Below are 20297 nucleotides of genomic sequence, written 5' to 3'. Positions count from 1 at the left end.
AGCTAAAGTAAAAGCAACAAGGGAGAGGGAGAGGAGCTTAGGAGACTGTTTGCATTTGAGAGCGAAGGACGGTTTTTTGGTTGGGAGGGGGTCCAAGGATATAGCAAATGAAAGTTTAAAGTTTGCTTTGCTTTTGCCACTACTCACGTTTCCATGTTGTCCCCCTCTAACACAGTCTGCACTGGAAGGTAGCCCATTCGGGGATGCTTCGCAAAATACCTTTTGGTTCGAAATTTGTTTTTCAGTACCTTGGCAAAGTCACGAACATCTTCTCCAGATGTAGTCTACAATGGAAATGATGAAGAGAGCAGCTTTAGGAGAGTGCTATTTCCAAAGGAACGGCTGCCTGATCTTCATCTTCAGGGCTCACAACCAGGAAGAATATGGGAACTGTGAACCAAGGCTGTGGATTCAAACACGACTAACTTCAGTGTGTTACTTATGTCTCACTATCAGTGGTAAAAGAAAGGCATTGAAGGCCGAAATAGCTCGGTTGGTAAAGTGCTTGCCACATAGGCATGCGTTTGGATTCCCTGCAGCTGGAGAAAAGCCAGGCATGATGGTACGTATTAATAACCCTAGCACTAGAGAAGGCAGAGACTGTAGATGTTGTAGATTTGGTTTAATGCTTGCATTATGGGTTCTCAAATTTGCATGAGAATTTCGCATGAGCGACACTAAGGGTCCCTGCCCCAGCTGATTCTGATTGGCAAATAAAGTTGCCAGCAGCCAGTGACTAGGCAGGGAGACAGAGGTGGAACTTTAGTTTTCCCAAGCAAGGGGACCCAAGGAAGAAGGATTTAGAACCGCCATGCAGGGAAAGCAGAAAGATCAGGCCTGAGAAGGTCAGAACAGAAAGACAGCCAACACATAAGAGTTGGGTTACAGCCCAGGGCAGTCAAGGTGGAATATAGGTTTAACATGTAATAATTCAGGAATATCAGAGGGAAAGGTGTGTTAACTGTGTGGAGGTATGGGAGTGGTCCCACCATTGAGCTGCTTAGGACATGTTAAAAAATAAGGCTATGTCTGTGTGTGTCTTTCATTGGAGAATCCACAACATTGGGGTGGTAGCGAGGAATTTCTGCTGCCACCACTAGGTGAGTAGAGCAAATTAACCTACTACAGCGACAGGTAGATCCCTAGATCTCATGTACCTGCCAACGAGGTCAACCTGTGACGTCTGGATTCTGCTAGAGATTGTGCCTCATAAAATAGGGTAGAGAAAAGTCTTTAACCACTGGCCATCACACATAACACTACAAACACATATAAACACACAAAATAAATAAAAATGGAGAAGGGCAATAGATGAAGTATCAGGCTACTTGATGAATGATAGCTTATATCAGACTTAAGACTAACTTCTACATTTCCTCTTCAAAAGGTCTCAAACTACTTAGTTGACATTAATATCAGAGTTCACAAACTGAATATCATGTAATTCATAGCATGGCACACTCTCCAATTTTTATAAGAGGAAAAATAGTGAGGAAAACAGTTAAATACTAGCATGGATAACAATTGGTGGATGAAACACATGTTCTAAAGGGGAGCAGAGCCTCTGTAAATCTTGTTAAAACATAGATTTGGGTTTAAAAAACCCAGGTTGAAGCCTGAGTGTGTACATTCCGGATAAGCTTCCAGAAGCTCACTCATGCAGTAGTTTTGTGTCTCAGTAGAATCTCTGAGTCTATGTTCGTACCATCTCACTACAGCTTTTCCCAAAGCCTAATACCTACTGGTTTTAATCTGACATGTTTGAAGTTTCTCCACATCTTACTTATAGATCCTTGGACAAATATTTTAACCTCAGGACAACAGAGTCCTCATCTGTCAAAGGAGGAAACAAATAACAATATCTATTGATTACACTATAAGGCAATTGAAAAGGTAAGTGCTTACTGATCATGTAAATGAATTATTAAGTATGGCCGTGTAAAATGTACTTTTCATGTGTCAGTTGACACTGTGTCACAGAGTTAAAAGGCAAACAATGGTGACAGAAGGTGGTAGGTTATGTGTTTTGAAGAATACGTATAGTACTCTCTTCCAAGTTCAATATGTCCTATGGTCATGTGCCTTCTTTATATAATTGCTAAGGTTGCATAACAGAACTTTAAGATATCCTCCCTAAAATATGGTAAAATGTTAAAATGCATGCACTCATTCAGAGATATTTATTGAGTGCCAAATACTTCTCTTGTATATCAGGACCTGCCTTTTAGGGGCATTTGGGTGATAGAACTTAAAAAGAGAAAGGAAGGAAGGAAGGAAGGAAAAGAAAATAGGATTAAACACTGCATTTCCAAATCTAAAATTCAACTCAGGTGACAGAACTTATGCCAGAAGGACATTGACTTACCGGAGTGCAGTACTCTACCATGGGGTAGTGCATTTTATGGCCCTTAGCAACTCGGCCAGAAAAAAAGCAGCTTTGGCAGATGTCATAATTAAAGTGTTTCAGGCTTCTGTACCTGATAAAGAACAGAAGCAAATGGTTATTTATTTCTTCAAATCATATTCCCAAAGAACATTCTAGGCAACCCTCTCCCACACTGTTGATTGTGGAAATAGAAAGCAGTGCTCATGTGTTCTCACATAGGAAGCCATTAACTTCTTCCTCCAGACTTCTCAGTACCTCTCCTAGAGGAGCAACACATTTCACTGGAAAGATTATCTCGTAAACATACATATGGAAGAAAAAATTTTAAAAAATCAACTCTTATTTAAACTACACTGGAACTCTTAGATTAAATAGAGAGGTGTGGCCAAAATTCCTTGTCTTTTAAAGACAAAATCCTCAAACATGAAAGATATGAAAGACAGACATACTGCACGCTGCCTATTTATCACAGGGACAAGAGTTTCTGAGATAATTATTCTCACAAAATTATAAAAAAATAAAGTTACTCATAAGTAATCAAAATTAAAACAGCTCCCCCTAACCCCAGCCTTGCAATTCCTATATTCCTTTAATTATAAATTCTAACAATGGCTGGCATGATTTACCTTCGTGTCAAATGGACAGCCTATTCTTTCTCTTCAGAAATCACTCACCATATTACCCAAAAATGATACCACCACCAGTACCACCAAGAACAACGGCAGCAGCAGCAACAACATTGGATTAAAGGGAAGATTTTCTAATTGTTAAATACTGGTTGATACATTTTCCAGCAGTCTCAGCCTACTATATATACTTGCTTCATTCCTCCTGATTTTTGCCTTCTCAGATAAGAGCCTCAGCCAATTCAGATAAACATATTCCTGTTGTCACATATGGAAAAGTGGGAAGAAAAGATAGCTACCTCTTTTTTAGGATTTCACCCATCATTTGAGAGGGGATAAGGAAGAAAGAGAAGTACTGATTCTTAAAATAATCTAATTTGAAAAAGACAAAAGAATTGAAGGTTAAAAGGGGGGAGGGGAGGCTCTCTTAGGTCCTCCGAAGCACCGTACTTTTTTTCCTTTTATAAAATTTTCCTGTGTTGTATACAAATCCCACTGGCTCAGGAAGCTGGCTCAGGAAGATAAGAAATAGAATGCAGTCACCTGCAGCTCCCCCTAACCCCAGCCTTGCAATTCCTATAGCACCCTTCTCATCTGCCCAAAATCACGAAGAAAAGAAGGTATATTTTGTAAGCATCTGTCTAACTAGGTTTTAGAAACATTTAATGTTTTTTTTTATAAAACCTCTTTGTAAGCTGCATGAAGTACCAAAGGAAACCATCAACAATAAAAGTACTGGAATTTTAAAAAGAAAGTAAATAAAGTAATAAAACAAACTTAAGCACCACTAGAAATGCATATTTACTAATGCTAAGTAAATTCTGAAGGGGCATAAGTTATATAACCAGGGTATAATCCTGTTGCTTATACATGCTATGGAAAAGCTAATATCCAGGTGTTAAAATGCATCATTTCAAAATTAGGGCATGGGATTATTATTAGGTTAAGTCATTTAAAAATAACCCATTTCTCCAAATGAGTTCATTGTTTCCCACGTTGTTTTAAGGATGCCAAAACAATATCATGCTAGCTCCTCTCTCACAGACCTCTACATACATGTGGCATACTTTATGGTTTCAGTTGCTTTGTGTGTCTCATTTGTTTACATTTCTTTTATTCCACTAAGATTTCAACAGAATACTATGGAAAGAAGAGAATCAGATTTAAAAAGAAAAGAGAGTTCTAGGATGCCTAGAACAATTCGTGTTCCTTAAGGAGTAAAAGGAAGTGCTGCCAAGTAAGAAAGAGACTGAGCTACCAGGATGCGTCTTCCCAGAATAGAATCAACTCTTCATTTTATAACTGATTCTAGGAGAATTTGTATAAACAGAAAGGCCAGAAAAAAATAAAACAGGGGTAAAAATGTTTTAGTTCCAGGAAGGAGGAGGGACAGTTCATCTGGATGCCCTTGAAAAACAAATATTTCTGTGGAGCTAGGTCCTCGCCCTGGCCCAACCAAAACTGTGATTGTGACGAGCTGAAGAGTGAAGGTGGAAAGAGACATCTGCCTAATGAGTCAGGTCCACGGAAATAACCCTGAGATCTGGGGAACTGACAGCCGTGATCGATGCTTTAGCTCCATCACTTTCTCTCCCACATTAGAAAGGAACAAACTCACAGCAACTGCCATGGGAGACAGAAAAACCAAGTCACGACAAACAGGGACAATGAGGCGATTCTGTTGAAGCCTAATACCTGAATCCAATGATTGGACACTCCTTACAGATGTTACACTTGGCCTGATGCTTGGCTGTTTCAGCAGCAGCCACTCTGTGCAAGACCGGCAGCCACACCATAGACTGGGGTTCCAGACGCATCCAGTCAAGGAAGAGAGCGGCTTCAATCTCAGGTTTATTATTGGCCTGGGAAAACAGAAGGAGAAGAGAAGTGGGGTAAGAGTATGCAAAAAGAGAGGGTGAGAGAGTATGACAGTAATAATTTATTTAGGTAATAAATGAAAAAAGAAGAAAGAATAGCAAGAATCATTTTTTTCTCAGCAAGGACCTCTTTTTGTAGCTTCCTCCCGCCCCGCCTGGTAATACCTCCTTATCTATAAGTTATCAATGAAAACTAAACCAAACCAAGAAATAATTTTAAAGGTAAAGCAAAAAATACACAGCTGAATGAAACTAGTTTTACCTCTCATTTTTTGGACAGGTATATAAAAGGTATCTGAATGTTAGGTGCAAAGTGTTTACTGATTAAAATTTAAAAGAAAGGGATAAACACCTCAAGGAAGTATTGATTCATTTTTCCCTTTATAGGAATTCCATTTCCAATGTCTCGTATTTACAGATAAGAAAACAAATACAGATTGTGATGGTAGAGAAGTAGCTTTTCAACAACTATACTACTGACTGTGTCAGGGCTTATACTAGTCCCCAGCCATCTGAGGCTCCGTATTCTACCACAGTGCTCCACTGATGCACTACTTTTCTCTTCCAAAGTCCCAATTTCATATATGGGATTCAATTCAGATAGTACAATCATCTTAGCACACTCAAAACATATTAACCATCAACTGATGGTTAATTAACGTCAATGATGTTAGTACAGTCATTCATTTTAATCATGTCTTGTGTTTTTTTTTTTCTTTTTTTCAGAGCTGGGGACTGAACCCAGGGCCTTGCGCTTGCTAGGCAAGCACTCTACCACTGAGCTAAATCCCCAACCCACATGTCTTGTGTTTTTAACCTTATATAACTATACTATCTATATCATTAGCTAGATTGATAACACATACTGGCTTTTTTCTCTTCATGGCCTCATTAATCTCGCTCATCCAACTGAAGTCGGATCTATCTGAAGGATATCTTTTACAATTTGCTTTTGCAAGATGTCTGATAGTCATGGATTTCCTAGATTCTGTGTCAAAATATCTCCTAATACCTTCTGGTCAGAACCGTGCCCTGAGCAGACCTTGGACACTGGCACTGCACCAGGGAGACTTGATTCCCAGGTGCTCTGAAATGTCCAGGATCCAGCAGAAGCCGCAACATCTGCCAAAACCCCGAGTAACTGGGTCCCCCAGGATCCAGGGACTCAAGAACCCCCGCTCAGCCAGTAGCATGGGTTCCTTCCAGTTTGAACCTGCACCCAGAGCAGACCTTGGGCACTGGCTCTGCACCTACTCCTACAACACTCAGAGGAAACCTGACTCCCAGGTGCTCTGAAATGCCCAGGATCACATGATCACAGAGAGAGCTCAAATCCCAGGAGATCTGACATATCCAGGCACATTGCAACTCTCACACTCAAGATCACAGTTGAGGACTCAACATCTTTCCCAACACTCATCTTAACTGGGACCCCCGACAGGAACCAGGGAAACACAAACACCCACCCAAATAGAGGGACTGGTTCCTTCCAACTTGCACCTGCACTCAGGAAAAAAAACCAGGGCTCTGGCTCCCCGACCACTCCTGCAACACCCTGAGAAAGCTGGACTCCAAGGAGCTGTGAGACAACAGGACCTCAGGAGCTTGGTCACACCAGGATTTCAGGATCCCAAAGGCACTTTGACTCCCAGGAGCTCTGACATACTCAGGATTTCAGGATCACAGGATCCCAAACCATAGGATCACAAAGAAGGCTAGGCTCTCAGGAGTTCTGACACAACCAAGATCACAGGAGGGACAAGCTTCAGTCAGAGACAGCAAAGGCAGGTAGCATGAGAGATAACCAGATGGCATGAGGCAGGCACAGGAACATAACCAAGAGAAACGAAAGCTAGTTGGCATTATCATAGCCCAGTTGCCCCACTAAAGCAAGTCCGGGATATCCCATCACACAGGAAAAGCAAGATTTGGATTTAAAATCACAGCTCATGATAAAGATAGAGGACTTTAGGAAGAACATAAATAACTCAATTAAATAAATATAGGAGAAAACAGGTAAACAGGTAGCAGCCCTTAAAGAGGAAAACCCAAAAATCCCTTAAAGAATTACCAGAAAACAACCAAACAGGTGAAGGAATTATACAAAACCATACAGGATCTAAAAATGGAAAAAGAAACAATAAAGAAATCACAAAGGGAGACAACCCTGGAGATAGAAAACCTAGGAAAGAGATCAAGAGTCACAGTTGCAAGCATCACCAACAGAATGCAAGTGATTGAAGAGAGAATCTCAGGGGCAGAAGATACCATAGAAAACATTGAGACAACAGTCAAAGAAAATACAAAATGCAAAAAGATCCTAACCCAAAACATCCAGGAAATCCAGGACACAATGAGAAGGTCCAACCTAAGGATAATAAGTATAGAAGAGAACGAAGATTCCCAACCTAGAGGGGCAGTAAATATCTTCAAAAAATTATAGAAGAAAACTTCCCTCACCTAAAGAAAGAGATGTGCATGAACATACAAGAAGCCTACAGAACTCCAAATAGACTGGACCTGAAAATAAATTCCTTTGGTCACATAATAATCAAAACACCAGATGCCCAAAACAAAGAAAGAATATTAAAAGTAGTAAGGGAAAAAGGTCAAGTGATATATAAAGGCAGACCTATCAGAATTACACCAGATTTCTCACCAGAGACTATGAAAGTCAGAATATCCTGGACAGATGTCATACAGGCCCTAAGAGAATACAAATGCCAGCACAAGCTACTATACCCAGCAAAACTCTCAACTAACATAGATGGAGAAGCCTAGATATTCCATAACAAAACCAAATTTACACAATATATTACCACAAATCCAGCCAGCATAAATGGACAGATCATGGAAACAAAAACCCAATAGAGACACAGAAAAACTAACAGAAGCTATGAACCAAATGGATTTAACAGATATCTATAGAATATTTCATCCTAAAACAAAAGGATATACCTTCTTCTCAGCACCTCATGGTACCTTCTCCAAAACTGACCATATAATCTGTCACGAAACAGTTCTCAACAGATACAAAAAGACTGAAATAATCCCATGCATCCTATCAGATTACCATGCAGGAAGGCTGGTCTTCAATAACAGAAAAAACAACAGAAAGCCCACATACACATGGAAGCAGAACAATGTTCTACTAAATGATAACTTGGTCAAGGAAAAAATTAAGAAAGAAATTAAAGACTTTTTAGAATTTAATGACCATGAAGGCACGACATAGTCCAAGTGGATCAAGGACCTCCACATAAAACCAGATACACTGAAACTAATAGAAGAGAAAGTGGGGAAGAGCCTCGAACACATAGGCATGGGGGAAAATATCATGAACAGAAAGAACACCAATGGCTTATGCTCTAAGATCAAGAATCGACAAATGGGATCTCATAAAACTGCAAAGCTTCTGTAAGGCAAAGGACACTGTCATTAGGACAAAACGGCAACCAACAGATTGGGAAAAGATCTTTACCAATCCTACAACTGATAGAGGGCTAATAACCAAAACATACAAAGAACTCAAGAAGTTAGACTCCAGAGAGCCAAATCGCCCTATTAAAAATGGGTTTCAGAGCTAAACAAAACATTCTCAGATGAGGAATATCGAATGGCCAAAAAGCACCTAAAGAAATGTTCAACATCTTTAGTCATAAGGGAAATGCAAATCAAAACAACCCTGAGATTCCACCTCATACCCATCAGAATTGCTAAGATCAAATACTCAGGTGACAATAGATGCTGGCGAGGATGTGGAGAAAGAGGAACACTCCTCCGTTTTTGGTGGGATTGCAGACTGGTACAACCATTCTTGAAATCAGTCTGGCAGTTTGGATTACCTGAAGACCCTCCTGGGCATATACACAAAAGATGTTCCAGTACATAACAAGGACACTTGCTCTATGTTCATAGCAGCCTTATTTATAAGAGCCAGAAGCTAGAAAGAACCCAGATGTCCTGCAAGATACCGAAAATGTGGTACATTTACACAATGGTGTACTACTCAGCTATTAAAAACAATGATTTCATGAAATGGATGGAACTAGATAGAAAATATCCTAAGTGAGGTGATCCAATCTCAAAAGAATGCACATGGTATGCACATGGTATGCACTCACTGATGTTTGCCCAAAAGCACGGAATACTCAAAATACAATTTACAGACCATATGAAGCTCAAGAAGAAAGAAGACCAAAGTGTGGATGCTTTATTTAGTCCTTCTTAGAAAGGGGAACAAAATACACACAGGACGAAATACAGAGGCATGGTGTGGAGCAGAGACAGCCCCACCTGGCAATCCATCCCATATACAATCAACAAACCCAGAAACTATTGCATATGCCAAGAAGTGCATTCTGACAGGAGCTTGATATGGATGTCTCCTGAGAGGTTCTGCCAGAGCATGTCAAATACAGTGGCAGATGCTCACAGCTAACCATTGAACTGAGAATGGAGTCCCCAATGGAAGAGTTAGAGAAAGGATTGAAGGAGCTGAAGGGGTTTACAACTCCATAAGAAGAACAATATCAACCAACCAGACCTGTCGGAGCTCCAAGGGAGTAAACCACCATCCCAAAAGAACACAGGGAACCTATGTCTTCATCGGCATGTATAGCAGAGGACACCCTTGTTGGGCACCAATGGGAGGAGAAGCCCTTGGTCCTGGCAAGGCTGGACACCCCCAGTGAAGGGAATTGTCAATGTAGAGAGGAGATAAGGAGTAGGTGGGTAGGGCAGCACACTCATAGCAGCAGGATGGGGGTGGGATGGGGATTTCCTGAGGGGAAATCGGGAAAGGGGCTAACATTCAAAATGTAAATAAGGAATATATCCTTAAAAGAAAAGAAAAAAGTATATCCCTTTAAAGCCATACTCTTGTTAGCGGTATTTAGTGGATAGAAAATTTTATATAGACAGTTTCAGGGGATTTTTTTTTCTCATTTCGTTTTAGCATTTGAAATGCTATTCCACTTTTGTCTCACTTTCTGTGTTACTACTGAAAAGACTGCCATTCCTATGATGGTTATTGTCCTTTTCCAGTGGGTTCCTGAAAATGTGGCTGAGAGTCTTTAATCTGCTCTAGAATCTTTTCAGTCATGATTTCAACAAGTAACACCTCTTCTGCATTTATTCCTTATTTTGCCTATGGTTATGTCATAACCTAAGTATTAGAAGTCCACATCCTGCATTTTACTGGTCAGGTTGTTCCTGGAATCTCCCGCTTTATAACCGTTCCTTTGTAAACTTCCATGCCTAATAATTTCTTCTGCCCTATTATCAGGGGGAAATACTCATCTATTTTCTTATTAATCTAGCTTGCTATAAAGTTTGACATCTTTTAAAATAGTTATTTATGAGTATGTCTGAATATCCTGGTATATGTATATTACACATCATCCATATAGAAGCCTCTCAGAAAAGTTGGATGTCCTGGAGCTCGATTTGTGGATGGTTGTTAGCCACCCTGTCAGTGTCAGGAACTGAACCAATTTACTCTGGAAGCATAGCAAGTTTTCTTAATTGATGAGCCATAACAACCCCCAAATGTTTAAAATTTCTTTTTTTTTTTTTTGAGCTGAGGACTGAACCCAGAGCCATGTGTTTGCTAGGCAAGCAGTCTACCACTGAGCTAAATCCCCAACCCCTAAAATTTCATTTTTAAAATCTTTAAAATTTTAATTATTGTGAATTTCTTTGCAGTACTGGAAATAGGACTTAACATCTTGAAAAGCATTGCTTATATATTTCTTGATATCTAGATACTCAATCTGGCCAGTTTCCCTGAAGATGTTTTCATTGTGGTCCATTATTTTCTAACAGCACAAACATCATTCAAAAAATAATAATCTGCCAGCCTGAAGCAGCATGCACAGGACCCGTGTGGATCTACTCCAGATCCAGTTTAGTAATATTTATCGATTCATGAGTGTGTGTGATTCTTGTGCCTTCTCTTGGGCTCTTTTCCTTCTATTGGTTTGTCTTGTCCAACTTCAATGTGATACTTTTTGTTTTATCTGATAATATTTTAAAAGATAATTGTGTAATTTTTCCTTACTCTTGATTTCTGATGTGCTTAAGTGCCTGCTTTTTTCATAATTTCTGAGCGTACTTTGAACTACTGAACCATGTTCTCCACAGATGGTTTCTTCATTTGGTATAGCTAAAAACAGATGGGCACTACTTTCTCTAAGACCATTTTAAATTGAATATATGACATGGCATCCTTTGCCTAATAAGTGAAGTGCCATCCCATTCTGCAACTTTCAGCACAAACTTTGCTAATAAAGGATCTAGCCACATCATGACAGAATGACAACTAAATTTGTTTGGAGACACCATTTCCCTGACCACTGCAATAGGACTCTAGTCTTTACTTACTCGTAATGGCAAATGTAACACTAAAACAATGAGCTATTTAGCCTTGCATTTCCTTGTTAAAAAATGATATCAATGCAATCCACTGATCAAAACCATCAGGAAATCCCTTTCTTCTGGGTGGGAGTCGTCACAAACTAGGATTTTTTTTTTAAAGAATCAATGAATGTAAAGATGAAAAAAGATCATGCAAGCCAAGTCATTCTTTTCAAAGGACTGACATCATGGAGCTGTACCTCAGAGTCTGAAATCTTAGCCAATGCCAGTGTATTCACTCATATAGCCGCTGTCTAAGTATCACCCAGGTGAGAAAAGTATCACCCAGGTGAGAAAGCATCCTGAACATCTGCATAATGGACCCCAGTGCCAAATGTTTCATCATGCTGAGCTGAAATCACAGCAATCAAGCAAAGGAGGCAAAGTTTTAAGGCTCTAAACTCATAGCCCTGGAATCCAAATCACAGCTTTGCTACTCACTGCCCATGCAACCCTGGGAAAATATTTTTATCTGTATGCCTTAACCATTCTCTGTTACGAAACAGAAATTTTTTACATTACCTGCTTTGTTTCAAGATTACATGAGCTATCAAACTGAAAGGCATCCGTGTCAGGGTTTGGCATATAACATGAAGCATGTTTTCGAGAGTTATCCTTGCCAGCATCAGCCACCTGACTGGAAGCCTATACAGAACCCAGGGCTACATACATGCTACCATTAAACAGCCTTTTCAACGTTGATCAGAACTTCTCCCTGTTCCTTTTATTTCTTCTTTATTTGGCATGTCTGAGTTTACCAATGTCCTTCCAAAAAACAATTTTCCAAATATATTCTGCTGGGAATGATACCTCCATTGCTCTGTGTGGGGTAATGAATCACTTTTATTTGATCTAAACTACAATTTCGGCTCAACTCAACTCTGGGTCAGTGTTTCCCAGTCCATTCAGCAAAATGTTTTATGAAAAGAAGGTCAAAGTAATTAAGGATTCATCATCAGTATTTCACCAGAGAAAAACCATGTTAAGCTTCATTTGACCTCGAATTTTCCCAACTTATAGTTCAGCAACCCCCAAGAACTTTTTTCTGTTTGAGTTTACAATGTCTATGAGCTCCACAATCCATTAACACTCAGCTGAGCATTGTGGTGAATGCCAGTCTCTTCTGTTACCTAGAGTTCTTTCACTGTAATGGGGATTTCTTCCTTTCACATCTGTCAAGAAATTTACTGCTGGTTTAAGCCCATTGTAAACATCTCATTGGTTTAAAATCCTGATAACAGTAAATTAACTATTGCTCCCAACTTTTCATGGTTCAAAATATGTGCTCTCCACATTTAAAAGTTACTGGTGAAGCTCAGCATGGTGGTTCATGCCTTTAATTCCATCATTCAGAAGGCAGAAGCAGATCACTGTGAGATCAAGGCCATAAGGTCAACATATGATTTCTAGAACAACCAGGGCTACACAGAAAGGTCATGTCACAAAAGAGAGAGCAGCCATTGAGAGTAATAGGGAGAAGGCAGGGAGATAGAGATGAAGGAAGGGAGAGAGAGAGAGAGAGAGAGAGAGAGAGAGAGAGAGAGAGCGAGATAATTGCTTAAAGCATTGAATAATAGACCACAGACCAAGAGCCAACATTAAACACTTTGCAAAAGCCTACAAGAATAATAAAACCAGTGATTCTGTCCTCTCTGGTTGTTGAACTATGACTCTTCCCTATAATATCATCTAGTATCTGTTGTGCACATTTCTCCGTCACACAAAGCCATGGGAGTCTTTATCAAAAGAACTGCCAAATTATCAACTACACAATATGCTCTATAACACTCTCTTGGCTCTGCTGATCTAGAAACCAACTTTAGCAAAATAACCCTTTCTAGCCAGAAAACAAACCATTATAGAAAAGCAATACATTGAAAAGCATTACTAATTCCTTACTATTTACAGTATGAATTTACTCATGCTTAATCAGAACCTGTTTCCATAGTATTCCTTCTAGGCTCCACCTCACTTACCTGGCAACAGCCAGGTATGCCTGACTCATTATAAAAGGGGCTCCTTGGACCCTCCTCAATCTCTCACCATCTTTTGATCTTACCCTCTTACTCACTCTGTCCCTTCTCTCCCCATTCCCTCCTCTCTCCATGTGTTCCTGGCTAGCCTCCCCCCCGCCCCCCCCCCCTCTCTCTCTCTCTCTCTCTCTCTCTCTCTCTGCCTCAACTCCCCTCCCTGTGCCCTAATTAAACTTTATTCTACACTATATCTGTTATGTGGCTGGTACCTCAGGGGAAAGGATGCCTCAGCATGGATCTGCAGAGCCACGCCGTTCCACCTCTCTTTACCATGCCTCTACCAAACATATCTTGGCTCTTTCTTTTTTATAAAACACAATATTCATGCAGAGTGACTTGGATTTAGGAACTCACAGGTTCACATCTCCTGCTGCCACATGAACTTTGCAACCATTGGATTGCTCTCTGGGCCTATCTACCCAAACACTGGTGAATTGGTAAGCTTCCGCCCGCCCCCCCCCCCCAGTGGTCAGTGTAAATGTCCCCTGGTCCTAAGAGAGGGCTGTTAAGCTCACAGCCACCCTGTGGGGTCCTTGAGGATAGAGGCATTCACAGTCATGACTAGCCTTCTCACTGAACCTTCTTTCTAGGACCTCTACCCCTGTGTGACCCCCTCCCTCTCGCTTTCTGGGAAGTGGTTTTCTCTGGCTGCTGACAAAATTCTAAGCTTAAGTAAACTGTTCTCCCTCTGGCTCTGAGCCCCACAGCTGGCCCAGAGTTTAGCCTCTAGTTCACTGTATGACAACCTAGTGAACTGGCCTGGCTGCCGCCTTAGCTACCACATTTGTCCTCCAGACATGGGAACAAATCACTAGCTCATCTCCTACTCTCACCCAGAAAGGAATGTCTTCGCCACCTTGCTTCCCAGTCTAATTTACAGGCTAAATTTGGCCCCATTATCCACAAACCAATAACTCTGCATGGCCCCTTAATTCCTTAAATTTATAATCCGCCAGCTATCGAGCTATACATAGGCTCTCCCTACACGTTCTCTTGCCACTTGCTCTCTGCTCCCGTCCCCCGCCTCCTTAATTCTGTTGTCTCCATGTGCATCCCCCCTGCCCCTACCCCTATCCTGTCCCCCACCCCGTCTCCCCACCCCAGTACTCTGCTCTGTTGAGAAGCTGCTACAATCCCGCTGCCACCATTGCCCCTTGCTCTCTGGCTTTCTGTACAGCATTCCTGCAGTCACCACTGCCACCAAACCCACCTACTCAACCCCACTCACCTGCACTCAGTGAGCAGGCGCCAGGCCCCACAGTGCCCCAGCTCCTGGAGTGCACTGGCCCTCTGGCCTGAGCAGAGTTGCTAAGAAACTGAACACCTCTTCAGGCACTGCTCTCTGTCCCGCCCCCTTGCCAATTTTGGCTCTACTGAGCCTCAGACCTGCTCCCACCACCACTTCCCACTGCCAAGTCGCTCGGCACTCACTGCTTAGATTCCTCCGAATGTTTGTCTTTGTCATGCTTCTGTCTTTCCATTCTAAGATACACTTTCACATTATCTACAGCTCCAGTCTAAGGTATAGCACGGGACTCTTAGCCCCATCTTAACTAGGGGCAGACCTGTGACTGTCTGCCATCTTTGTTGTTGGCAGATAAAGTTCTGCTGTTATTGCTTCAGCTGCATCTTAGACATGGGCAGTCAAGTGGCTGGCTATAGCTTCAGTACCATCTTTGTCATGGACAGTCCCCAGTTAGAGCCTTTAGGAGTGCAGCCTGTCAAAGTCATTTAGCATTTAAGATAAAGGGTTTCATTCTATCCTGTCTTCTTAAATAATGACTTATAAACAGTAAAAAGTTAAAGATCTCTACCTTAAATAGCCTTGCTTTTGCTACTGTCATTCTGCTAAATGTAATGTTGGGTCTGTTGTGGTAAAAGGAGACTCCCAAATCCTAACAGTTTACCCTCCATGGTCTCCTAAGAAGATACGGATACAGCAACAAGATTCAACCTGGATTGTGGTATGATAACCACTGAGAAACACTGCTTCAATGCTTTGCCCATTTCATGGGTTTGGCTTACACTGTGGACAAAGAGGAGACCCTGAGAGTCAACTGACTCACATTGCCTAAATCAATGTGGGTTATTTCTCATTTCGCATGTACCTACTTCACAAGAAAAAGTTTTTCATCTTCTAGGCCTCACAGCCAGGCTGACTCTGCCCAGTTGTGTTGGAGACCACAGGGACCTGGAAACTGTTCAGGTAGAGGACTATAGACCAACCTCTGTCATTTTAATTAATACATGACTCCTTGATTATAATTTATTCTTCCAAGATTTCTGACTACATTGACAGCTAGAAAACAGAGTTCTAGTTCCTTACCCCAAGGTAATCCACCACCTTACTAGCTCATTAGTAAATTTGTTAATTAGCTAAGACTTCCAGATTTCTTATCAAATACAGACAGCTTTGCCTTGCTCACAGACTTGATGATAAAAAGATACACAAGTTCAGATACAACCTTCCACAGATATAACCTTCTGTTACTTCCTTATCTAAATTCAGTTTCCAGTGTCTAAGTGCTTCATATTTCCTCCTTGCTTTGCCATTGTCATAACAATAACCAATGGAATTCTTATAAATTAGCCTAACCCTAATAAAATTTTCCACTATACAATCCACTTTTATAAACACAAGTTCAGCTTCCTTTAGTTACCTTTTACTTATAAACTTAGTGTTTCTTGTGCTAAATCTATATGACAGCTATCATAATTATAAATAGTGGTTTCCTTTGGTTATATTTTAACTATAGACTTAAGGTATTTCTCATGCTAAACTGTATGATCATCTATCATATTCACAAGGTCAAGTTTTTGAGTTTCCTTTAATTATCTTTTAAATGTAAACTTAAAAATGATTCTCATTTTGCTATTCATTCTCCTAGACAGAAGGAAAAAGCCCTTCTTGCTCCTTCTGCTCCACAATAGGATTTTGGCTTGCCTAAGCTCATCTTTTAAAAAATATGTTGTCAACAAATTTATCTCCTTTGTAAACTTACAAGCTCCAGGAAACCTACTCAGATATACCTCTTATGAACCAAATAGACTCTATCCAGGTAAGTAGCCTGCCAATCAATAGCCTAAGTTCCTACCTGTCACCTATTTCAAAGGGTCGAATTCCTCTCCTGTGCTTGGGACTCAGACTCCACTCACCTACAACCACCAAGATTTAAGGGTTTCAAATGACACCTAAGAAAAAACATTGCCTCTGAAATATACTTAACTTTATTCTCTACCTCTAGTGTGTGTGTGTGTGTGTGTGTGTGTGTGTGTGTGTGTGTGTGTGTGTGTGTGTGTGTTTCAGCATCTTGTCATGTCAAAATCTATGTTCAGGACAGCTCTAGAGAAGCAACCCACAGATGCTCCAATCTACTCTTACAGACACAGACACTCCGACTGGACTTGCTCCTTCCTATCCACAGATGGGTCCACAGTCCTGGACAGCAAGGAAACAACCAACTCTCCTAAAACTGGACTAACATCCCCATACCCATTTTCTTAGGTTTCCGAGAGACATGTTGCACCAAAGTCAGCAGGAAGTAAGCTAAAGATCACAATGACCCTATTCCTGCTTCACCATCACCTCTTTCTAGTATTTCTTTTTTAAAATTAAACAGAAACGGAGGGATGTTACCATTTCTTCTAGCTCCACCCCACAGTTACATGGCAACAGTCAAGTATGCCTGATTCACTATCAAAGGAGCTGTTTGTCCCCTCCCCTCTCTCTAACTTTCTTACTCTCTTATACTCTGTCCCTTCTCTCTCTATTCCCCTTCCCCCTCTCTCCACATGTTCCTGGTAGCCTCTAATCTAGTCTTTCTCCCTCTATTCATTCTCTCTCTCTCTCTCTCTCTCTCTCTCTCTCTCTCTCTCTCTCTCGCTCTCTCTGCCTTTTTCTGCCTCAACTGCTCTCCCCATGCTCTAAATAAACTCTATTCTATACTATATCCATTCTATGGCTGGTATCTCAGAGTGAAGGGATGCCTCAGCATGGGTCACAAAGGCACCCCTTCCACCTCACCATACTGTGTCTCAACCAAATATATTCTGGTTCTTTTTTTGGACCCAATAGAACCTATATATTTAATCTGACTTAAAGGTTGTATTAATGATGCATTAGTAGACATGCCGCAGGCTAAGAATTCATACTTAATACAAAGTATAAATAGTAATGTAAAATACAGTAAAAGAACAGGAAAAACAATCTGAGTATTAGTCAGCAACAAGCATAAGGAAATACAGGAGGGGCCAGGGACTAAGTGGTAGGACACATGCTTAGCAATTAAGATGTCCTGGGTTCAATCTCCAGCAATACAAATAAAGTAAGTAATAAATGAATGGATAAATGATAGATAGATAGATAGATAGATAGATAGATAGATAGATAGATAGATAGAGAGAGAGAGAGAGATAGGGTCTGAGGAGATGGTTCAGTGGATAAGAGAACTCACTGGATAAGCATATAGATTAAAGTTCATATCTTCAGCATCCATATAAAAAGAAGGCCATAACCACACATGCCTGACACTCTGGTGCTGTGATGAAGAGAAGAAAAATTACTGGAGCTTGAAGGACACCAGCCTAGCTCCAGGTTAAGTGAGAGACAATGCCCCCTTGTGGCCTCTACATGTAAAGGAGTACATGCACACCTACCCACATGTGGATACATATACACAAAAATGTATACACACAAAGAAGTGAGAAAATGGAAATACGTAAAAGAAGAAAATACCATAATTATAATGTGGATTTAATAGTAAGAAACAAAGACTAATGATACTACAGAAGCTTCTGGGAGAGGAAATGACCTCATTACTCTCAGACAGTTTAATCCCTTCACAGAAAATGTCTACAAAAAGGGAGGGGCTTCTATTCCCCACCTCAAACCAAGATGTTATTGAAAGTTAGTGGCTTCTACTATGGAAATCAATATAGTGAATCTTCAGGAAGTGGAGAATAGATATACATCAAGAGCCAACTAAGCATATCTTGTCATATACTCAAAAGATACTGCATCCTGATATAGAGTCACTTGAGCATCTATGTCATTGCTGCTCTACTCATAAAAGATAGAAACTAGGAACAATATGTGTCCATCAACAGATGAATAGATAATGACAGTGTGGAAGATTAACAAAATGGGATATTATTCGGCTATTTAAAAATTATGCAATTTGAAGGTAAATGGATAAAGCTAGAAAAAAAATCATCCAAAGTGAGATTATCATACCCCAAAAGACAAATATTATATGTATTCTCTATGTATGCATGGGTTAGCTTTTAAGACTTTGATAGGCATGCTACAATCTGTTTAACCACAGAGGTTAAGTATAAAGTAAGAGACTGAGGGGTAGGAGAGTTATCTTTTAAAGAAGGAAAAATACATAATTATGGAGAAACAGGTGTGAGACTAGAGTGGGATGATTAAATGAGGAGGGAGACTGAAGAGCAGGGTAAAGAGATGGATTGTTGAGAGGGACAACTAACACTAAGGGCTAGTTGAGTGGTCATATTCATACCCACTACTGTAGAAGCGTCTTAAAATATATATTTATATGGTAATATATCTAAGTGGAACCACCATATAATGGAAGAGTTAAAGCCCCAAGTCAACATTTTTTTTACTATCAAGTGAAACTCCCAGTGCCAAAAATAGGTTATACTTAACTGAGTTGTTGTTCAAAGGGATGTCATGCATACCTCCAAACAACTCAGGTTTTTGCCAAGGTTATTGGTTGCTCTTCACAAATTGCTGATAAGGTCCTGTAGCTGAGGACTACATCTACACAACTCATTGAAGACAGAAAGGTCAAGCTGATGTCTAACTAGAGCCTTTATCCCTACTAACATTCATGGTACTGGTACATATTTTGCACACTACCAGAAGAGAAAGGCAGACACAAACCCAGCAGCAAAACCCTCTGCAGGTGACCTGCAGGCAAGATGTGCAAATGCAATAGTGACATAAAACTTAAGGGAGTAACCAACCACTATCTGATCGGCCTCAAGGCCCAGCCCATGAAATGATGCTGATGCCTGAAACTACTTTGATGACCAAAATCTTAAACCTAGGTGGGACCTCGACATATGGGAAAACCGAATGTTACTGTTATGCTAGCTAAGGGACCTTAACAATAAAATGACTATGACATTCTGCCATTTTCATAAATTAGTGTCTTGCCTAGCCATCATCAGAAAAGCTTCCTCCTGTGGTAGAAAGGAACAAATACAACAACTTATAGCTGGGTACTGTGCAGACAATGAGAAACCTGGAACAAAATGGGATGTCTCCATCAAATCTCTTCATTCGGAGCTCAGCAAACTTTGTAGAAGAGAAATCTATAGATTGTAAGAGCCAGTGGGAATGGAAGACACCAAAGAAACAGTGTCTTCAAAACACAAAAGGACTGGCACACATATGAACTCACAGAGATTGTGGTAGCATGCAGACATCTAGAAAGGTCTAAGCCAGATGATGTACCCAGCTCTGAAAGGGTAAATCAACACAAGCCCCCATCATTAACCAAAAGCTATCTCCAATTTTCAACTGCTTGCAAAAAGGAAAAATTAATTTTCTCCAATGAAATATCACTGGGTATGCAAACCAAATTTAAGGGTAGACTTCATGCATGGCAGTAAATGGCCAATGTGAAATGGACTCAGTAGTATTTTTTAACACTCTTTTGTTCCATATTGCATTGTTTGAACATTCTCTCTCTTTTTTTTTTAATTAACTTGAGTATTTCTTATTTACATTTCGAATGTTATTCCCTTTCCCCGTTTCCGGGCAAACATCCCCCTAATCCCTCCCCCTCCCCTTCTTTATGGGTGTTCCCCTCCCCACCCTCGCCCCATTGCTGCCCTCCCCCCAACAATCACGTTCACTGGGGGTTCAGTCTTAGCAGGACCCAGAGCTTCCCCTTCCACTGGTGCTCTTACTAGGATATTCATTGCT

At 40.6% G+C, this 20297-nt stretch overlaps 1 protein-coding gene across 13 annotated transcripts in view; it reads right to left on the bottom strand.

Moving 5' to 3' along the window:
* Positions 1-20297, bottom strand: part of Dmd (dystrophin) — a 2349574-nt gene that overhangs the window by 61991 nt on the left and 2267286 nt on the right. For all 13 annotated transcript variants that reach the window (XM_087599109.1, NM_001370876.1, XM_087599108.1 and 10 more), the window contains 3 exon segments: positions 4708-4874; positions 2366-2477; positions 148-284 (listed from right to left, as the gene is read on the bottom strand). In XM_087599109.1, the coding sequence (XP_087455235.1) occupies positions 148-284; positions 2366-2477; positions 4708-4874 (416 nt within the window).

The sequence above is a fragment of the Rattus norvegicus genome, chromosome X (assembly GCF_021556685.1).
Source record: "Rattus norvegicus strain SHRSP/BbbUtx chromosome X, alternate assembly SHRSP_T2T, whole genome shotgun sequence".
Lineage (NCBI taxonomy): Eukaryota > Metazoa > Chordata > Mammalia > Rodentia > Muridae > Rattus > Rattus norvegicus.
This window is presented reverse-complemented; position numbering and strand designations above follow the sequence as displayed.